This window comes from Ascidiella aspersa, chromosome 4 (genome assembly GCF_963924565.1).
Source record: "Ascidiella aspersa chromosome 4, kaAscAspe10.2, whole genome shotgun sequence".
Classification (NCBI taxonomy): domain Eukaryota; kingdom Metazoa; phylum Chordata; class Ascidiacea; order Phlebobranchia; family Ascidiidae; genus Ascidiella; species Ascidiella aspersa.
The window spans coordinates 13,605,989-13,626,496 of NC_139450.1; the positions used below are offsets into that span (position 1 = coordinate 13,605,989).

A 20,508-nucleotide genomic window follows, 5' to 3' on the forward strand; every position below is an offset into this window, starting at 1 on the left:
AAAGCTGATAGCTTACGTGGCATTAATTCGACTGCACAACAAACAACTCTGCAGATGTTGAAAACACGTAGTGTTTTATGGAGGTTAATTGGAAGCGGTAAGATATTTTGTTCAATAACGTGAAATATATTTCGTGGAAAAGCTACAGCGAGGATACATTCGGAAAACGTTTGTTTAGGTTGCCTGGTCTACGAAAGATTGCTAGGTGACATATTCAACGTATTTTTATCTTTCACAGTGCCTGCAAAGTCAATTGATTGTGTCCTTATTGTAAAAATGCGTTTTTGTAAGGAGAAGATAACTGCTTGTGTCACTCAATAAGGTTCGAATTGCGAAATTGTTGGATCGTATGATTAAAGTACAATACTATTTCACTTCAAAATGTTGTTTATAGGCAGATAAGCAAACCACCGCTTTTAAAGCGATGAATTCATATTGTACTCACTATGTAAATGTGGGTTATGCAATGATACAGAAAACAACGGATATATATAATAAAAAAAATTGGGAAGAAAGCGGACAAGTACAACGGCGGTATACATTATACAATATACTTCTACTGCTAAACGCAAATACAAGGGCTAAAATACTAAACAAATCCACGTACGTTGCGTCAGTTTTTAAAATGGGAAATCAATATTTGGTGGAGTGCTACTATTTTTTTTTTATCAAACTACAAATTAGCGAAAGTGAGTACATTATTACAAGTTACTGGCTTATAGTAATCGCTAATTTCCGCAGAACGCGAAAACCAAATAAGTATTTTAAACACAAAACTATGTACGCCCTACTTTGTTCAACATTAGTTTCAACAACGGTTACACCGTTAAAATCAATTGAAAAAAAATGCGCGGAATAAAATGATGTACAGTATATGCAAAGTCGAAGAAAACAAATTGAAACTTTGACAAAGACGGGCGATACGAAATTTAACCATTAGCGTACAAGGGCAAAGTTATTTACCCTTGCTGGTGGTGATTTGTGTGCGATTCGTATTGTACGAAAATAACGAAAACTGCGAAACGAAAGACTTGGAAGCTAGAGGACTGCTGTTGGTGAAAGTGTTAGCAATCTTGATCAAGTTTGGCGTTAATCTGGCGTAATCTGTTGTTCGTCGAAACGGGCAGTGCTGTGGTTCCGTCATGTTAGTTTGAAATTCAGCTGAAACGTAGAGTTACAGGGTCAGTTAGAGCAAGTTTAAGTTAGCTTTAAATTAAACACAGAGGTTCGGCCCGTTTCAAAAACAAAAAATCTATTCAAAATCTACAAATAATAGCCACTGGTGTCAAGTAGGAGTACGCGTGGGCGACGCCGATTAGGGATTTTCGTTTGTCAGCTATAGTCAACTTGAATTCACTTGTGGTGTCCGACACTCAAAAAAGATCGTCAACAACATTGATTGAAAGGTACATTTAAAGTTTAGGCCTCATACTTGGGAGCCGAAAAGGCTGTTTTTTACTCCCTGAAAGGCTGTTTTTACTGGACATACAAAAGCTAATTGTATTCAGCACGAAATGCGTCAACGTTACACGATTTAACACTATAATTTTAAATTTTGCATCGCATTTACAGCATTTTGCGATTTCAAGTAGAGAAACACAGTTGAAACCAGTTGGCAAGATTTGAGTTTGAATTTATCCCATACATTTTCGAGGAGCCTCGGGATTAATATTTTGCACTGGTCCGCTTCTCCAATGCAAGTGCAATTTGCTGCGGACAAGTGCTGACCCACTCGCCCGATTGACGAGTGCTCTTTTTAAGCCAGTGTTTCTTAAAACTTCATTTCAATTTCTTTATCCCAAAGAATTTTACATTTTATTCACCCCAATTCAAAACCGATATTAACGTAAAAACTATACATGTGCGGATTGTGGGTGACAGGAATGAGCAAGAGTTATTGCAAGTTTTTCTGTAGGGTTAGCATTTTGTAGCACTGCATTTTGGCCTACTGTTTACGAATAATGATGTTTGCTCGATATTTTTAGATTAATGCAAGTTTATAAATGGACACAAACTGTTATATACAATACACGACAAAAACGGCGTTGTTCAGGTTAAACTGGGTATTTACCAGTTTAATTCAAACCGATGTAAATCAACTACAACAACAGTAAGCGCGATAATTTACGAAAATACAGCAATTAGTGCGAGAGAATTATTCTTGCAGCGTACATCGGTGACCGACTGACAAACGAAGACAATTTTATTGCGAGATAACTTATTCACCCAGCAAATTTCTCATTCTCCTTGTTAAACAATTGGTTGCTGATTTTAGGCCTACTGGACTAAATTTGTCGATCTGCAAATTATTATTTGTTAAACGCCAAAAACGATACATCCTTGTGCAACTACACAAAACAATTTATAACATGGCAAAAAGTCCCTACGCAAAACAAATAAGTAGGACGGAAAATCGCGACGGCTGGCCGACTTTTTCTGATTGGTAGACACTCGCCGTGCAAATTGTAATTCAGTATCAACCCCCAACCTGCAATCGTATTGGCAGATAGCTAAGAGTGTTGGTTGTTTTCAAGCATCGGTCGCTCTTCGTGCACCACGACTTTGGTGATGTTCATCTTGGGATTCATCTGGGTGTCCATAATAGTGTCTGCCATCGCCTAATTAGAGAACATTTTTCGGTTAGAAAAAAAAACAGGCAACCGAAATTGTTTTCCAAGACATGTGCGTCCGGAAGCAAATCTGACATTGTGCTACATTTAATCGGCGGTCAAGCGCAAAATAAAATCTTCCTATTTAATTTAGTAATAAAAGCATATAAATAAATTTGAACCAAATTTTAATATTCTAGTCAAAGTTTTTTTTGACATTTCACGTTAATTTGCCTTAGAAGTCGGTTTGAAAATGGGATCAGTTTTACCTAAACTTCAATATTTATATATATATTTTTTTAATACAACAATGTATTTCTTAAATATAAATTTTACGCGATTACGTACTTCAGTTTAAACTCCGATCAATATATTCTATCTGTCCCCCAAAAAGACACTACAACATGTATATTAAATTGAACTAACGACAATATCACGGATAATTGCGAAAATGATACTACGCATATAAAGCAGTAATAAAAATGTTTTTTTTTTCGAGTTGAGCTTCGTGGTCGCATTTTGGTTGATAAAGAATAATTTAAATTGTCTATTGGTGCAACAGTAATATCTAACACTAACTACAACAAAATAAATCCACATTTATCTTGATTTTCCCATAGTCGAAAATTAAAGTACGCATCGCCCAAGTCAATAAGCTGACTTTACTTAGACCGGTGCTTCTTCTTACAATGAGGTCTTGGGCCCATTGGGGGTACGACGGTACGTAAACTAGTTTTAGGGGGTCAATTAGTGGCTAGCGGAAATATTGATGTATGAATTAAAATAAAATATTTTTTTAAGAACAAAGTCTAACAGACAACAACGCTTTGTCGCATTTTGCGGGCCACATTGCGGCCCGCCTGAAATTTTTGTGCGGCCCGCTGGTCATTTTTACTCCCAAGTAGTAATTTAAACGTTCAATATTAGCCTTATTAAAATGTACCAGTCAGCTTTTAGGGGCGCACTAATAGTATAATATGGGTAAAAATATATACATATACCTCTAAAGGCCCGTTATAACTTTAAAGGCCAATACTTAATCTTGAAACTTAATAGGTTCTGCGGCCCATTAAATTATGTCAAGTGTCAATGCGGCCCACTATAATGAAATGTTGGACATCCCTGCATTAGAATTTCATAAATCCACCGACCTGGTAGTGGTCGACATCAACGTTTCCCGTTGTCACAAGGTTCTTCTCGATGTGGGTTTCGCTTACTCCGCCGCGCGTTACCTGACAAGTGCGGACAAAAATAAAAAAGCATCACAATCTAAGTCGTTTCCAAATAAGAATTCACGAACCATAAAATTCAAACCTAAATTAAAAACTTGAGCAAAGAGAAAAAAACATATTGAAGACTTCGTTAAGCACTGTTTTCCTCTATTAATTTTACGTTGCCCATCTTTACTAACCCCGCCCTACGGATAAATAATTCCAAGACCGGTGCCCAATCAAGTAACACGAAAATCATACGCAATTCAATCTAAACACAGCACCAGCACATGCCTGAAAGTAAAAGGTGTTTCTTGTATCTTGGAATTGGTGAAAGAATTGGTTTATACCAAATTAAATGAAATATTTTAAATTTTAAGTTCGAACAGGCTACGCTCTATTTGTCCACACTTCACAACAAAATTAAAAGACCTCGAAAAGTGTGAACGGCCCATCTCAAAGGTTTCCGAATATTCAGTGGGCCGTCGCCCGCCGATTTAAAAGCGCTGAATAGAGGAATTACGGAAATATTGAGCCAGTTTCTAAAGCCACAAGACAAATAAGGCCGCCAACCTTTCTACACTTAGGCTTTGTGTAGGAGGAAAACATTTCTGGTCAAAATTAGGGTGAGGGGCCCGACCGGTTTTACACGGTGGCACAATAACCCGATAGGCAACGAAGGCAAGCCTTTGAAATAAGTCAAGCCTTTGCATATTATACAAGTTAATGTGAAGTCTATGTTTTTTTACCTTGGTGATCTCGGTCGTCGTGATGGTCGAATCGGTCTCGGACGTTATGATCTGGCTGCTGAGGAGCTGCGTGTGAGTGCTGCTGTCCGCCGCCCAGGACGAGCTGTCCATCACCTGCGCATCGTCGCCTCCAGCGCTTCGTGACTGGACACTCGACTTGCTTTCGTAGGTGATGGTCTTCGTCTGTGTGTGGACCACGGGCGGCTACAAGTTCACGAATGGAATGGTTAGGGTGGCGTTAAATTGGTCGTTTAAAGTTTACCATCCCCCCTTCTCACGTCGTTGTGGCCTCCCAAAACGGAAATTTGAAAAAAATATATCACATCTTTTGACCTAATTTTACAGTAAAAAAGTTCGTAAGGATGAGAAAAAGTGATTAAATCATACAGAGAAATATATTTTCCTCATTTGAATTCCGTAAAAAGAATAATCGACAAGATTGTATAAGTTTGAGGCTTACAAAAAAACGAATACAAAGAAGGTCATCATTCTGCAAAGCATACAAAACGCTTAAAACAGTGGTCGACAAACTGTACCCAAATGTGGGCCGCAGAGCCATGTTTAGCGGGCCGCGAGTTACTTTTGAATGGCTTAGTGTCATTATGTAGTTGTGGGTCGCGTGCACTTTATTTTAACAGTTGGTGTGGCATAGAATTTTTAAATTGGCTCAGCTTTGAAAGGCCCACGTGTTTGAACTATATTTTTTGCCGATTTAAACTGTATGTAATTAAAAAAAATTTCGCGCTTCGCGGGTATATTCTTCGTTTATGTTTTACATTGATATGGCAGTGTTTTGGGCACCAAGACGCCGTGTTATATTTCACCTTAAAATTAAATATCCTGAATCGGCCACTTTTTCGTAGTGGGCCTTCAATAGCTCTGAAAAGAGTAATTTGGGCCGCGACAAAAAAAGTTTGCCGACCACTGGCTTAAAAAAAAGCAATAATGGCATCCGTTTAACCAACACACAAGATCAGCAACTTACAGACGTGGTTCCGGCCGGCGTTTCTTCCACGTAGGAGTCCACCACCACCGCCTCCGTCTTGACTGTGGGCGGCTCGGTGAAGGGCGGCAGGTCGATGACGTCATCGCTGATATCACCGCTGCCATTGCTGGCTAGGTCGTCCTGCTCCTGCTGGCGGTCCTCGCCCGAATCTCGTGACGCCGACGAGACGCTGGACAGGCTACTGACGCTGCCCTCAGTTGGGTTTACGGCGATGCTGTCGTTTTCGTCGTTGGTTAGCGAGATTTCGTGCACCTACATACGCAGTAAGGCACATCCGGTCATTATTTAAAGTTGGGATCAGGCAAGAATTTTTGTTTTTACACAAAGGTACTGTCGTCGGAAAGATGCCTGTATAATGTATATGGTGGCAGTATTTAAGAGTTGGAAGCTAATAGAGTTGTGTGTTTTACGCAGATATCCGCAGGTAGGCACCACGGCCACCAGATATACTGGGTCCACAGCTGGTGTTGATATTTTTTTTCGCAGAGAAATACATTCTGTCTCACTGAGTTTTAAGGAATTCGGGCAGATAGAGGCATAGTTGTAGTGAAATTAAATGCCACACAGATGCCTATCCTCACTAATGCAACATGTTAAAAATAAAAGATATTTAACTGGCATGAAAAAAAAAATTGCAGTTACAGGCGCCGAAAAAGGGTTTATAGCTAAAAACACACTTTCTCTGCGACCAGGGACTCTTAAAACTTTTTGCAATAAAAGTCATGCACATCAAACAGGTATGTAACATTTTTGTTTAGGTCTTATCAGGATAATTTACCGTGTTATTGCTCTTCTCTATCTAAACGTTATATTTTGTTTTGCTTCTAAAATAGCATTCACCAGGACACTAGGGTCTTTCGTGCAACATTTACCACATTGTTCGATTAGCGTCATTGCCGTTGAATGAAAAATCGAGGATTAAGTTACCAATTGACGTCGCGTTAAACGATTTCGAACGCCTTAGAAATTGCATGCCAGACGCCCATAGCATTTAAAGAACTCGACAAAGCCAGGCCCTCGTTGATGTAATTTGGTAAAGGGTTTAGCAATTCCTCGTCCAAAAATCGATAACATAAAAGATGTCGTAGTAACAATATTAATCCATCCTATGAATAACGTGGCGTGTACTGCGACCATATCTTGTGTCACTAGCAGTCACTTAATCGAACATGCTATTGACATTTTCACAACTAATGGGGCACGTACGCTATAATGCCATGTGAAAAATTACATGAATACCTATTAATCGATATATAGTACGGTCGATTTGGTATAAAATCTATAGTAGGATGATTCGATATCTAAAAGGTTGGAAATTTGAAAACGCCACTGGTGTTAGTCATACTTAAAACATACACTAAAATGGTAACAGAATACAAAATAATGGATCTTATGAAAGAAAAAAACAAAAAGCAGATCGAAAAAAGTCAAATATCCGACCAAGCTACTTCACTAACGTTTGAAAAAACAACAACATTAAAAGCAAACCTCATTTTCTTCAAGAGGGATGATCACTTCCTCGACACGCACAGTCCTCGTTTCCACGGTGGTGATCCCAGGATGCAGGTCCTCCTGATCCGAGACGCTGGAAGCGGAGGAAGACGACGAAGAAGAAGAGTTTCTATCAGCATCATCCTCTTCCACGAGCAGTGGCTCCCGATCAGGTATCACGAGATCCGGGTCTTGCTCCAAGTCATGTTCCTGTGATGATTGGCTCCCGCTCCGGCTGAAGGAGGAGGCGGTCGCTTTGGACTCGACTTCCTCCTCTTCAGAGTTGTCTTGTTCCAGCTTGTCCTCCATCGGCGAGGAACGCAAAGAGAGCTTTTCGCTTTGGATCGATTCGAAGTGTTCCGAGCTCTGAACAACAAGCGCAGTTTATACTACAGTAAAACAATCGCAGACTCGCCGAATCTGTCGATCATGATGCAAGCAGGGCAGGCTAAAAACAAGTAGCCTGAAGTGAGGTTCGAACTCACGACAACTATATGTCAGTTATGAATTTATCAAAAAGCACCTAAAGTCTATACTTTTTCGAAAACTCATTGAAAAACACTAATAATTTTTGCGACATTTTAAGTGGAACTTATCATTAAACATTGCATGCTATTAAGTAAAATATCACTTTAATACACTGGAGCAGGCCTTTGGTGCATTTTAGGCTTTCATGGCAGGTACAGTTTCTCATCTATAACGTTTTAAAAAAATGCAGGCAGTTGCATTAGCGACGTTTTCACACGCGTAGCAATCGTTAAAGCGATATACAGGTTTTTTTTAATGGCGACCTTTTTAGAAGGTTTATTTCAATGAAAACCCTGTCTGGGCGCCCGATGGAAAAAGCATTGCACAGGATATGTCGATTTTATAGCTCCAAAACCGCGGAAACACTATATGTTTGTGAAGGGAAACAGCCAAAACACACAATACAATTGGTTCGAGAATATTATAGTGAAAATACGGCGTTTCACCTCGTCGCTGTCACTCTGATGTCCATTCTCCTTTATGGCTCCGTGATCATCTTTGTCTTTCGAATCGGTTTCAGTGACCACCACAATAGTCTCGGTGGTCACTACAGTCTCGGTCACTGTCTGGACAGTATCAACGTCTTCCTGTAGTAACATTCTTTTATTTTAGTGCACTATTATATGTTAAAGTTCTGATTGCGAAACGTTTGAGGATTTACAAAAAGACAGTATACGTTAGACATCGATTATGACACTCCGGCATTATCCTAGAGCGGAGGGAAAGTGCAAAAAAATAGGCACTACTGTTTTAAAGGGGGCCAAATTGTTAATTGGACACATGCAAAATTGGTTGATGATATAATTTAACAGTTTAGTTTCAGGTATTTTAAGTAATTTTCACGACAGTTCCGCTGTGCTTTACCTTCACCATGGTAAAAGTTCCTTGAAATTCCCTCATTCTTACGCTAGTGGAAGTAACCTACGGCCTTGCGTTAACGATATACCAAGTTGCGGGATTCAGCCGGTTCGCACCGGTTCTATAGAAACGTCTCACGAAATTTTATGAGGCCAGCAAACCGGTTAGCATTACTGGTTACTGCCAATGGATTTTTGCATCTTATCTAATACACCGATTTTTAAGCTCCAAGTAGTTCACTTTTTTTTTCAAAATGTGCAATGGTCAAGTTCGAACGTAACATAGTGTTAATTTTTTATAATTGTAATAATTATCGTTTGTTATAGTTTGTCTGAAAATTGCATTGTTGCGTAAGTTCTAATCACGAGACGACTGCTTTTTAGTGTGGCTGTTAGCAGTGATTGGATTCAGCCGGGTCCAACCTTTCGCTGGAACCTGGGGTTGCATCCTGTTATTGCAACTAATTTAATTATTTGCCAAAAAATATAACTTTTTGTAACACAACCGGCTGAAAAATATGACTTATGTGATAGAACCGGCTGGCAAAAAATTGAATCCCACCACTGGATAAAGCTACGCGCAATCAACAAACGGTCGATACTAACGTCTGTTTGCGAGGTGGGGGGCTGATTAGGCACGTAATCAGAAGCGCGGGGCGGTTTCTTCGGCGGCAATCTCGCGTCAAGAGCGTCCAACGAGTCTCGGCTGGTCGACTTAGCCGGGTGGTGCGGGGACTGCAGAAACTCAACTGCGAGAAACAGGTTAAGGTTTAATTGTGTGGGCGACAGGTGCGAGAGGCACATCGACGACAAGGCGAGAAGTGCTGCTACTTTATTTGTTTGGCTACTCAGGTCGAGGCAAAACTATTTTTTTAAACACGCTAAAATAGTGGTTCTCAAATTTTTTGAGCTTGCGGCGTAGTAAGAATACAGAAAATCGCGGCAAACTATTTTCTCAAACTATAATTTTCTGTTAAAAAACATCATTGCCAAGTACCATTATAATTTGGCATTCGGTTGAACGCGAATATTATAGTATTATCAGTTATTTAGTGGATAGTGTGCATTCAAGTCGCACATACTTGTCGGAATTTGTAATGCGAATAGGTTGGTTTTCAAAATTGCAAAACAGGTAACCGTCATAGAAAAGAATCTCTTAAGGCACATTGGTGTACCATGGAACACAATTTGAGAACCACTACGCTAAGCATTGATTAATTTTAAAGCTTTTGGTTTAACGATTTCACGGTTGCTTGAAGCCATTGCAAATCGTATGGTGAATTTAATAAATCTTAAGATTTTTAAACAAAATTAATACAAATTTGGCGAGAAAAATAAAATCATGTCCAATAACAGTATCACAAGAAACACACTCAACCACTACTAAGTCAGAAATGAGGAAAAATGTGAGCCCGACTGGGTCAAGGGGATTTGCAACTGGTTAAATGCATGCTAAAATCACCAGTGAATTTAACTAAATTGCTAGCTTAATGGTTGCCTTATATAGATAAGAGAGGTTGCTTTTTAAATGCAAGTATTTTTTTATTTTAAATATTATATATAAATTTCCTTAAATAGGCCAGTGGCATATCAAGAAGTTGTTTACTCTAGCTTGCCAATGAAGAGTACAGCTTCACAAGAAAGCATGGTATTGTTTCATACCAATATCTTGGGGATAATAATTTCAAATATATCACAAAAATAGACAAAAAAGTTTTCTACAATGCAAACACAGCTTAGTAAAATTCATGCAATGCAATTGGTAAAATACTATAAAACACAACAATTACATATCCATCTATTAGTTTTTTCATCTATTAGTTTTTTACAGTATAAAAAAACGAAAATACACCAGAAGAATTATAATTTAATCGCAAGGCTAACATAAAACAATGCATATTGTGTTATTTTCAATGCACAAATTAACTTATCTATTAAGCAGAGCACAAGCACAAACAATATGTGATAATGGGTGTTCATGCAATGACATAAGTGCGTTGTATGCAACGCAGGTTTAACTCACCACTGCCTCGATCTTCCACAGCTAATGAACAATTTATGGGTTTACAAGAAAACGATGCAAATTGACAAAAAATGAAGTAATTACTATTGCATATATATATATATATAGGGAACTACAGATGTCCAAAAAAGATTTTTTCAGGATAAAAGATGCAAAGTATTTCAAGATGCACATTTTTATTTATAACAATTTGCACTAATATTTCACCATTTTTATCCCAAACAACCAATACTAAGTTATCCTGCAACTGCAGTAGCCTAGTTTTATGGTCTGATAAAGCTTAGTGCTTTTTCTGTAATTACTTTGGTGTTTGATTAGTGCCTGTAGCAGTCACACAACTATTCTTACGTTAACAGTAAAAAGAGTTAATGACAAGCAAAATCAACATAAATCATTCATTTTGCTTAAGATGTCAAATATTACTTGAAAAAATTTAAAATATTAATACTGTAGCATATAGTGGTTTCTTTGGTTTAAACAGTGTTGCACATAACCAGTTTTTTGCACCTCTTGGGGTGACTTTTAGCACCTTTATCATTACAGTGGCTGACATAAATAGACATACCAAAGGGTGCAATCTATGTCTAACAGACTTGTGGCACCTACAATCTAAAAAGTTAACCACAAAATTCTGACAAAGGACAGAAAGAGCTAACACAGAAGGCCAACATGCATTGATAATGTGTTGTGTCATGCTCAGTTAGCGACAAAATCACAGGATCTTTCCTGCCATAACAATTTTATGAGGTGAAATCAATTTTATTACGGCCGGCACATCGCTTGAGAGTTAACACAAGCTAGCTGTTCCTCTTTATAATAAAGAGGTCAAGGCATAGTTAAGTACCAACAAACTGCTTATTGTAACACCTATATCTAAGGCACAACAAATATGCCATGTAGATACAATTAACAAAGATAAATTCCTTGTCAATATTAAATTAATGGTGTATAATATCCACTTTAAAAACAAATCTAAATATAGAATAAAGGTAAGACTAAAAAAAATTTTAAAGGTTGCTTAACGTTAACTAAAATGCAAACAATGTATGTGGTGTTGTGTAGATATATATCTAACATAAAAGCATAATAATTGCTACTTAAGGACAAACACAGTCACCCAAGTGGAAAGAATGCCAGCACTGGTATTACATGAGAGATGATAATTTGTGCCTTGTAGGACACAGTACAAGCTTTGGTAATATGTAGTTGTGTGCTGTGTTTGTGGACACAGCCAAGTGAATATAATGTACCCACTGCCTGCCCCTGGTATATCAATTAAAAATCACAGTTTAGATGGTAAGTAAGTAAATGAATGGTGAGTATACTTTTTGGCTGAATTCAGGCTTGCATAATGCTATCACGCTAAACATAGTAGTAAATATTAGTATTATAATGTAAATTCTATTACTTTTAAGTTTTAAAAATGCAAGGTTTTACTAAAAACTGCTACAAAGAGGAGGGTGTTCAGTAGGTGTAGGTGTTTAGCCAGTTTTTAGTAACGTTAAAATTATTGCGCCAAACTACAAACTATTATTTAAACAATGTTTAGTGTGCAGGACTGTCAATATATTTTTCCAAAGGAAACTAAAGTCAAACACGGATTCTACAATGTTTATCCCATCTGGCAAAAGTTCTGAAACAACAGAAAAAATACCTTTCAGCTTGTGAATCTGTTTTTGATGGTCGGTTAGTGGTGCAGTCTCGCTTTGTTCATCACTTTGCGAACTGAGAGAGTTTGAAGACGAATGCCTTGACAATTCAATTGGTTTTCTTTCCTGTAGCTGTTCCAACAAAAAAAAAACTGATGTTGGTGGAAGGTGTTAACTTGCAAGAATCCCAGATGAAATTTTGCATATTTATCACTAAACTATGGATGTTATGTTGTAAATGCACAAAAAGTTCTATGTTCAGTAATTTCTAATAATACAACAAAGAGTAAAATTGTAAAACCATTTTTTCAAAAAATTACAGGTCGCAGCATAATTAGCAGTACAAAGTTGAAACTTAGCATTTTTATTAAAAATATATCATTAGTGACCATTTGTATTACCAACAAATCTTTTTCAAAGACTTGGTTAACTTTTTTATAACAATGCTCAAGAACAAACATAAAACATCATTTAAAATTTTTGCTTTTCTCCATTCAGCATAAATCTGACGCAATAACTTAAACAAGTTACTTATCAGTGGGTTAACTGCAGGGTGTGAAACACATGTATCCCTTTATGCTGTGACAAGCTATTTGATTTATATTTTCAGCAACCACTAAGGTGATTTTTGTTAAATTTTTTACCTCGATTGTTTCAACGGTTGTCTTTGTTTCAGTTACTGTTACTTCCTGCACGACAGGTTTTTTTTCTTTCTTTTCTGGAAGCTGGTACAAAGAAAAAAGAAAAATACCCTGTAACAATCTAACAAAACCTTTTTAAAATCTACTATATCACAGTTAGCATTTTTATTGACATAATTAATAGTTTGATAAACTTAAGTGTATTTTTTAACATGGATGCTTTAATAACCAATTTTGGAATGGGCATAACTAGAAATACTTCAAAACAAAATAGCCATTAAGGGCAGAAAAAATCTAACCTTTGGAGGCTGTGGTTCTTCCTCTGGCACTGGATTAAGCACCGATTTAACAGGGGAGAGTTCACCTCCATCTAAAATAACACAAATCAGTGCAACAAATAGGGTCAACCGAGTTTAGGGGTGAGTAAAGAGCAATACTTGGGATTAGATATTGGGTGTAAAAAATCGGGTTAAATTTGGTCTATTGAAAATGCAACCATAAATACTATATTTAGTTTTCAGGTGAAAAGACTAACATGTTTAGTATCCTGTATTGACATGGCACAGGGAAAGAGTAGGTCACATAAATCATAAATCTGAGTAATAACACAAAAACAAGTGCAGTCAATGTTGAATCATATTCTTTCAGCATGTAATGCATGTGCTAGATCAAGCTTTGGTCCTTAGGGATCATTTGGTCCAACCAAGGAAAAAGGAAAACAAATATCTTGGTAAATATGCGATTGAATAGAAAAGTTCAGTCACATAATACATACATTGGCAAGAATTGTAAATTTTATAACAAAAAAAAATCTTTTCAAATGGATTACCTGATCGGAGGCGCAAGCTGTGAGTTCTCTTCACCTCAGGAGCAGATCTGCGCTCTGATCCGCTTACTGCCCTCCGTGTTTCTTGCTGGGTTCGGCCGCTGTATCTGAACTTTGACCCCACACGGATAAATTTACTTGGTTGTGCATTGTCACTTCTCACCAGTCTGGTTGGAAGAAAAATGACAATAAAAATATGAAAGTGAACTGAATATAATATACCTTACACTGAAAAAATAAATTGTAATTAAATATAAATAAATAAATAACCTAAAAAAGGCATGGTGTTCCACAGCTGATTTCCAAAGCTGTTTGGCTGAACGATGATTTTGCATTTTAAATCCAATCATGCTCATTTGCATTTCACCCTGCAAAATACCACAGAAAGTGAATGTTGATTATTGCATACTGGCTCCCCTGTGTATGTTGCTAGAAGATTACATGGGCATTGGGCAGTAAAACTAATTAAGGTCTAGGTGAGTGACACTTTAAGATTCAGCACATATTGTCCTGGTTCTTTTATTGAGCAAGGGTTAAACTGTTTCAGATAAAGAAAGGCAAAATTTATGGTAGTAATCCATAGTTACCTGTTGCCTGTGGTTTATGGTATACATGATTGTGGTTATAATATTGTACAATCTTTTTTTAAATACTTAAGCAGTTCATGTTATGATGAAGAAGCTAATAAGTCTTTAATGTGTTAGGTTCATATTCTGGTCATCAACTCACATCAAGAGGTCGCAGTGTGGTGTAAAACTTGCTACGAACATAGGATAATTTGACAATACGAGGCCAGGAGAATCGATTGATTTGGGTTCCATCTCTGTACACAGATACTCCATTCCAACTGACCCCCACCAGAATTGCTACACCTTCACAGTCCTGTTGAGAGTTTAGAATTTACTGACTTAGCACATGGGTACAAAGTGCAATGAACGCTCACTGGAGGTTAGATTTTATAACAAGAATATAAAGTGTTAGCAATTTTAAGGATATGCTTCTTTCGTATAGTTTTAATGGCAATTTTGAACATGTTTAATACAGACAAGAGATAACAAGCTTTATAGATTTATATATCTACTATATAGATTGAGATTAAGCTACAAATTTTCTGCAAAAGAAACTTTCAACAGTAAAGTTTCCCCTAGAGTGGTTCTAAAATCAACTCGGTCTGGTGGGAATAGTTTTTTTTTAGGCCACTAGTATATACCTGTGCAACGTGGAGGTCTACACCATACATTGGAAGCTTCTTGGCATTCTCAAGAAAGTTCAGTTCTGCTTGTTCAGGTGTTTGCCCCCTAAAAGTCATTACAAAACCACAATTATAACTACACATACTTTAACATGTATAAAATTAATGCAAAGAGAAAACCAGCACAATTTTGATAGCTGTTAATCAAACTAAGTTGAATAACAAATTAATGAATGTCTGTACAATTTTTTTGTATTGGGTAAACAAAACCAGCCAAAATGTGACCCTGCCACACTTAACAATCTTGTTTAACTGTCAACGAAAAGTTGTGCCCCAAAAATACAAAAACTTATGCAAATACACACACACAAATTTTGAATCAAACCTATGGGTTTTGTGAAGTTCAATAACTCTGTCCTCAAGTTCCTTCGTCTGATTTGGGGCGAAAGAGAAGTTGTCAACGTAGTTTTTCTTCATCTCTGATCGGTCATAATCTCCTAGCTCCGATTGAACCACGTATGACCCCAGCAGTGCGTGAGTGACAAACGAACAAGGAAGCCTGTGTTTTGTTTGGAGGGAGATTAATTGCCTGCTAATTGCAAAACCCTAATAGACTGCACACGCAGAACAGAAGCTTTGTTTTAGTAATCAAACATCAAAGCAACTAACAATCTTAATGTTATCATAATGTTTTTATCAAAAAAGATTAATTTTAAAAGACTAAAATATATATATGTTTTTTCAATTGAGCTGCCTTACTAATACGAAGCGAAACTTCGAATTCTCTCCTATAACTGCATGTAGCAAGCATTTCTGGTGTAGTTGCGCAAAAGTGTATTGTAAGCGCTTAAACAAAATGATTGGCCGTCAGTGGTTGAAATTAAACATAATTTGTTACGTATAAATATATTAAGACCTTCAAAGGGTCTTGAAACAACAACCAACTTTTGCTTAAGGGCACTTGTCAGTGGAGCGAGTGGGTGTCACTTAACAATCGAATTGCACTCCCATTGGCAAGTGGCCGAATGCAAATTCCCAACCCTGGGTGTAACTTTAATTTCTGTTTTACAATACTTGTGCTGCCAAACATAATATTTTAAACAACTAAATTATGCAGGTATATAGTAAATTTCAAAATTAATTCAAACTGTTTAACAAAGCTTTTTTGTTTTAATTAAAAACAAAGTATACAACTATCCAACTGTACACAGAAAAAAAACAAGGTACATAAAATTAAACAAAGTTTTTTATTATTTCTGAAGACAGCTAATAAATAAACCTACCTTCCACCAACAATATCATCACGAATCTGTAGAACCATGTAATATCGTGTGATGTCCTCAAGCAACTGGGACGGGTCAGGTGGATAGAATTTAACCGCGAAGTAAAATGACCACGGACCATCTAAAAGTATATCTTAATTATACTTTATAACAGCAAAGTTTTAAATCAACAACTCAATTACTGAATTCAAATAAATTAACCCCTTTTTATAGTAAGCAATAAGAAATATATTTAAGATCTACATTTTGTTTGGCTTAGTGCAATGATTTAGTCTGCCTTTATTTTTAGTGCATAAACATAGTTTTAAGTGCGTAAACATGGTTCTTGTATGGCCTGCCATTGTTTACTGGATCATTGAATGCTCCAAAAGGACTTTTCACCATGTGTTATGCACTTGTTTGTTGTAGTTACACAAGCAATCAAGCATGTAATGTAAGAGATTTACGGAATAATTGGCCTTTCAGTTCTTCAAGTTCATATAGGTAATTTCAAATAGAATCCCAAGGCATTCTAAAATAATAGGTTTCAAATATAGAATAACAAATCTAGAAAATCTAAACCTAATATATTTTTTAATAGTTTTATTTACCTTTTATTTTTGGTGGAATATATATATATATGAATATTCCACCAAAAAATATATATTTATAGCCTTTAGTGGCAAAACAGCAATTAATCACAATACATTTCCTAACATATCTATATAGTAATCAAACAATTAAATTACAAATGATTTACATTCTAAACAACTGCCATTTGTGGTTAACTTCTGATGCATAACAACACAAAACACAAAATAAAAACACGATATAAAAAACAGATTGTTGCCCCAACCTAATTTTTTAGCCATATAGTAGGTGAAAATGTAACACAATAAACTATTCACAAATTCAGTTTGTTTTATAAGATATTGTTGTGTTTTAGTTTACTACAAACGTGATCTGTTTAAGCAGTTAACCTTTATGCTACAAAGCATACAAAGTTACTACTACCAGTAATGTGTTACTATTAGGTCATTTGCACTATGCATAACCTCGCTAAATTTTGGCCTCAAGTTGACCTTGAGTAACCCCGTAGGTCATTTTGTTCAAGGCCAGCATGCCTTAAGCTGGATGTTACTTAATTGCAAATTATAGCACTTAGTGGAATTGTAAAATCCCTGCATTGGCATTAGAAGATGTTAGTCACTCGCCCAATAACAATTGGTTGACACTTAATTATTAGGCAAAGGTCATCGCAAAGTTATTGGTCGATCGAAAAATCGCTGACGCCGCACTACAAGGCTAGATTTAAAGCAAGCGCTACAAATGTGTTGCAAAAGCTACAGGTCTTGATCCGAACCTACTACTCGCATATGTAACATGTACAATTAGGCACAACCTTAAGCGTTAAAACATGAAATTATATTGGTTCCAATTACCCGATATAAATGTCAAAATTGGACATCAATCCAGTTTGGATTTAAGTCTAAGGATCCCAAATTCTACTTTGAACATCCATAATTACAAACTGTCGCAGATAAATAAATGAGGACTAACACTAGTCTGACCACAGCACACAGTGTTTGCTTAGGGAACTGGTCAGTTAGGCTTGGGGTGTCAATCAGCACTCGCATTATTGAGTGAGAGCAGGTGCAAAATTTTAATGAGGTTGCAACAGTTACTTTTTATGTTTTATTTAACACAAAAAGCAGTCGAGTTGAAAAAAAAAACAGTTTATGAGAACCCATACCAATTTAGTATTTGACCACTACTCATTATATAATATCCTGGTATGTGGATGATGTTGTCCAATATTATTGGGAATATTGAGTTTGAGATGAGAAAGACAGTATTCGACAAACTAAAAAGTATATAAAATTCAAAATTTGCTATTTCTAGATATGCAAGAATAAAACCAAGCTATTAACAGTTTTGATATGCGTGGTCAAACAATTACTTTTTAGTTGCTTCTTTATTGCTTTATTTGGCTCAAGCCAATACTTGTTATCTGCAAGGTCTTTAAAGAAAAGTCCAAAGTAATCATATTCCAAAATGTTCAGCAAGTCATAAATCTGGTTCAGCAGCTGGATGCCATTAGCTTGTTTCTGCCAAAACAAGAATCATCTTTAATATTATGAGGTTGTAGTAAGATGTAACAAGAAAATCAAAGCCCATACCGAAGTAGGTATCATTTTGCACGTTTCGAATAACTCTTTAATCATTTTCATGAAAGACTATGTTAACTCTCAACATTACTATGTTAAAAATAAATAAAGAGTTATTTGAAACATTCAAAAAGATACCAACTTCTGTATGGGCTTTAATATTCTTAATAATGTTGTAATATTACTTGATCTCATATTTATTGAGTATAACTGCCGAGCACACACAAAAAATTGACCGTAGTTATGCACTCAACACTAACTAACTATTTAACATATTCAAAACCTCACGCCCACAAGTAAACAAATAGACAAAATCAGGGATACTCTGAATTATTTATTACTTTATTGTTAACGGACCCAATGATTGACAAGTCATTACAAAAGTCCTGAATAATAAATAATAATTTTTTTGTTTGACAGGATTTTTTTTCTGCAAAATAACTATTTCCTAACTGCAAGAAATGGTGCCGATGGTTTATCAAAATATTAAATACATGGGGAGTTTTTACCCATGTGTTGCATTTTGTCAATTTCTTATAGTAATTGTGCAACGCTGTGATTCACAAGCAATTAAACAAATAATAAAATAAGACCTTCAGGCTTTGAAGTGTTACATAATTTTTATGGATCACAAAATTAAGACCTACAGTATGATTTTAACAAACTCCTGGCTTTATACAGAAAAGTGCAAACTACAACAAATGCACTATGATGTATAATTTCTTAGAAAATTGATACATCAAGAACATGTATAAAACTGAAACAAAACATAGCTAACATCATGTTCCATTTAATGACATTTTTCTATGAGATGTTGGGTGCGCAGCGCCAAATACTGTGTTGTGCAGATATGCAAAATTTTAAAATTAAGGTGCTATGCACAAAGTGATTCAGAATCGCACTATATTCACCAAACAATTACACACAAATCATACCTTTTTTAAAGTTTAGCTAAGCACTTCAGATGTGATTTCACAAAATCTTGGGTGTGCACTAGCCACAGAACGTAAACAGAACTGTTAATGCAAATGTGAAATGTTTTTTAAAGATTTTACTTACTTCTACATCACATCTAAACTCTTGGCCATTGAGAAGGTATATCTGACAAGCTCGTATTTTCTTTTGGTTTCCACTCCTTTTTATATTCTCATTTTCGTTGGCTGACTTTTCAATTGTCATTATGACAGATTTCAAGTCTTTTTCCTAATTCTTACAAATTACATTTAATTCACAACAAAAATAATTCTGTGAAATCAAGACCAACACAAAATTAACTGGCAATAGGATCATTTTAGGGTTGATGTTCAACATGAATAGAACTCATGAATACTTTTACTCTTGAAGGTTGGATTAATCTCTAGAGTACATGTAATTCGTGGATCCTTTGGGGTGCATTTAAAAAACATTGTTATACAAATAATTTTCTAAATATTTAGCACTTAAACACAAAAAATAAGTTGACAAACTGATATATAATCTATTAGTCTGCCTGTTCTTGTAGTAACGAGGATCAGTTAGTAAATATCGGGATCAACAACAGAATACCGAACCTATACCTATAATTTCTATTCTGCCATTGTAACATGCCAATATATCAAACAACACAAATTGCATCATACGGGACTACGGGAGTTCTAAAACAGTTAAATCTTTTTGCCTAAATTAAAATAGTAAACTTTTTTTTTTTCATGTGTAAACAAAAAAACTTTAAAAATGCAACGGATTCTTCAAAATACTCCAACGTGTACTTTTAAATTCTTTGAAAAAAATAACTTTAAACAGCTTGTTTCATTAACACACAGGCGTTCCGTAATCGAAATCTATTGCTAATCAAACGTCTCGCACACTGTACGTTGCCTCCGTTCGCAAGTTCACTGCTTTCGGTAAAAGCTTTTGCGAGTGACTAAACATCTTACACATTTTTATTTCTTAGGCAATTGTTTTTGGGCTTACTTTTAGTTTTGTTGGTAAATTGAAAAATAGATGATGTTTAATTTGTTTTATGAAAACGTCCGGAAAATGAAGCGGAATTTACAATTGGAAGTGATTCTCGTGATATGGTTATAAATTTAAAACATAGGCTACAAGCTGCAAGTACTTCTGAAAAGTGGTGTATACAGGCGCGTATATATTCTTCATATACCGTATGCATATATATTAGCCTACGCTGTCGTTAACTGCATCGAAATCAATCAGTCGACAACGACGTTTCATCTGATTTAAAGTTTGCCATTTGTACTCAATCGCAACAAAGTTTTAAATAAAAGTTTATAAACAGACATGTTCTGGCAACTGG

General features: G+C 36.0%; 1 protein-coding gene across 2 annotated transcripts; it reads right to left on the reverse strand.

Annotated features, from left to right (window-relative positions):
• Nucleotides 1-754: 754 nt before the first annotated feature.
• Nucleotides 755-19,447, reverse strand: LOC146148020 (band 4.1-like protein 2). Of its 2 annotated transcripts, XM_083386416.1 has the most exons (20): nucleotides 19,272-19,447; nucleotides 18,005-18,152; nucleotides 16,066-16,186; nucleotides 15,168-15,341; nucleotides 14,801-14,888; nucleotides 14,320-14,472; nucleotides 13,861-13,958; nucleotides 13,594-13,757; nucleotides 13,064-13,134; nucleotides 12,768-12,848; nucleotides 12,129-12,255; nucleotides 10,475-10,495; nucleotides 9,058-9,200; nucleotides 8,041-8,181; nucleotides 7,064-7,432; nucleotides 5,555-5,827; nucleotides 4,570-4,773; nucleotides 3,761-3,841; nucleotides 2,489-2,618; nucleotides 755-1,161 (listed from the first exon to the last, which is right to left on the reverse strand). In XM_083386416.1, the coding sequence occupies exons 1-19, from the start codon at nucleotides 19,389-19,391 to the stop codon at nucleotides 2,511-2,513; spliced, it is 2,685 nt and encodes an 894-aa protein (XP_083242542.1). In that variant the 5' UTR covers nucleotides 19,392-19,447; the 3' UTR covers nucleotides 755-1,161; nucleotides 2,489-2,510. The 2 variants fall into 2 exon arrangements, with proteins under 2 accessions (XP_083242542.1, XP_083242543.1); XM_083386417.1 differs by lacking the exon at nucleotides 10,475-10,495.
• Nucleotides 19,448-20,508: the final 1,061 nt, after the last annotated feature.

Coding starts and splice junctions, on each gene's coding strand:
- LOC146148020 (XM_083386416.1), bottom strand. CDS start 19,391: ATGACAATTGAAAAGTCAGCCAACGAAAATGAGAATATAAAAAGGAGT. Junction 13,959..14,319: donor CCACACTGCGACCTCTTGAT/GTGAGTTGATGA, acceptor GGTATTTTGCAG/GGTGAAATGCAAATGAGCAT. Junction 3,842..4,569: donor CGACGACCGAGATCACCAAG/GTAAAAAAACAT, acceptor CGCACTTGTCAG/GTAACGCGCGGCGGAGTAAG.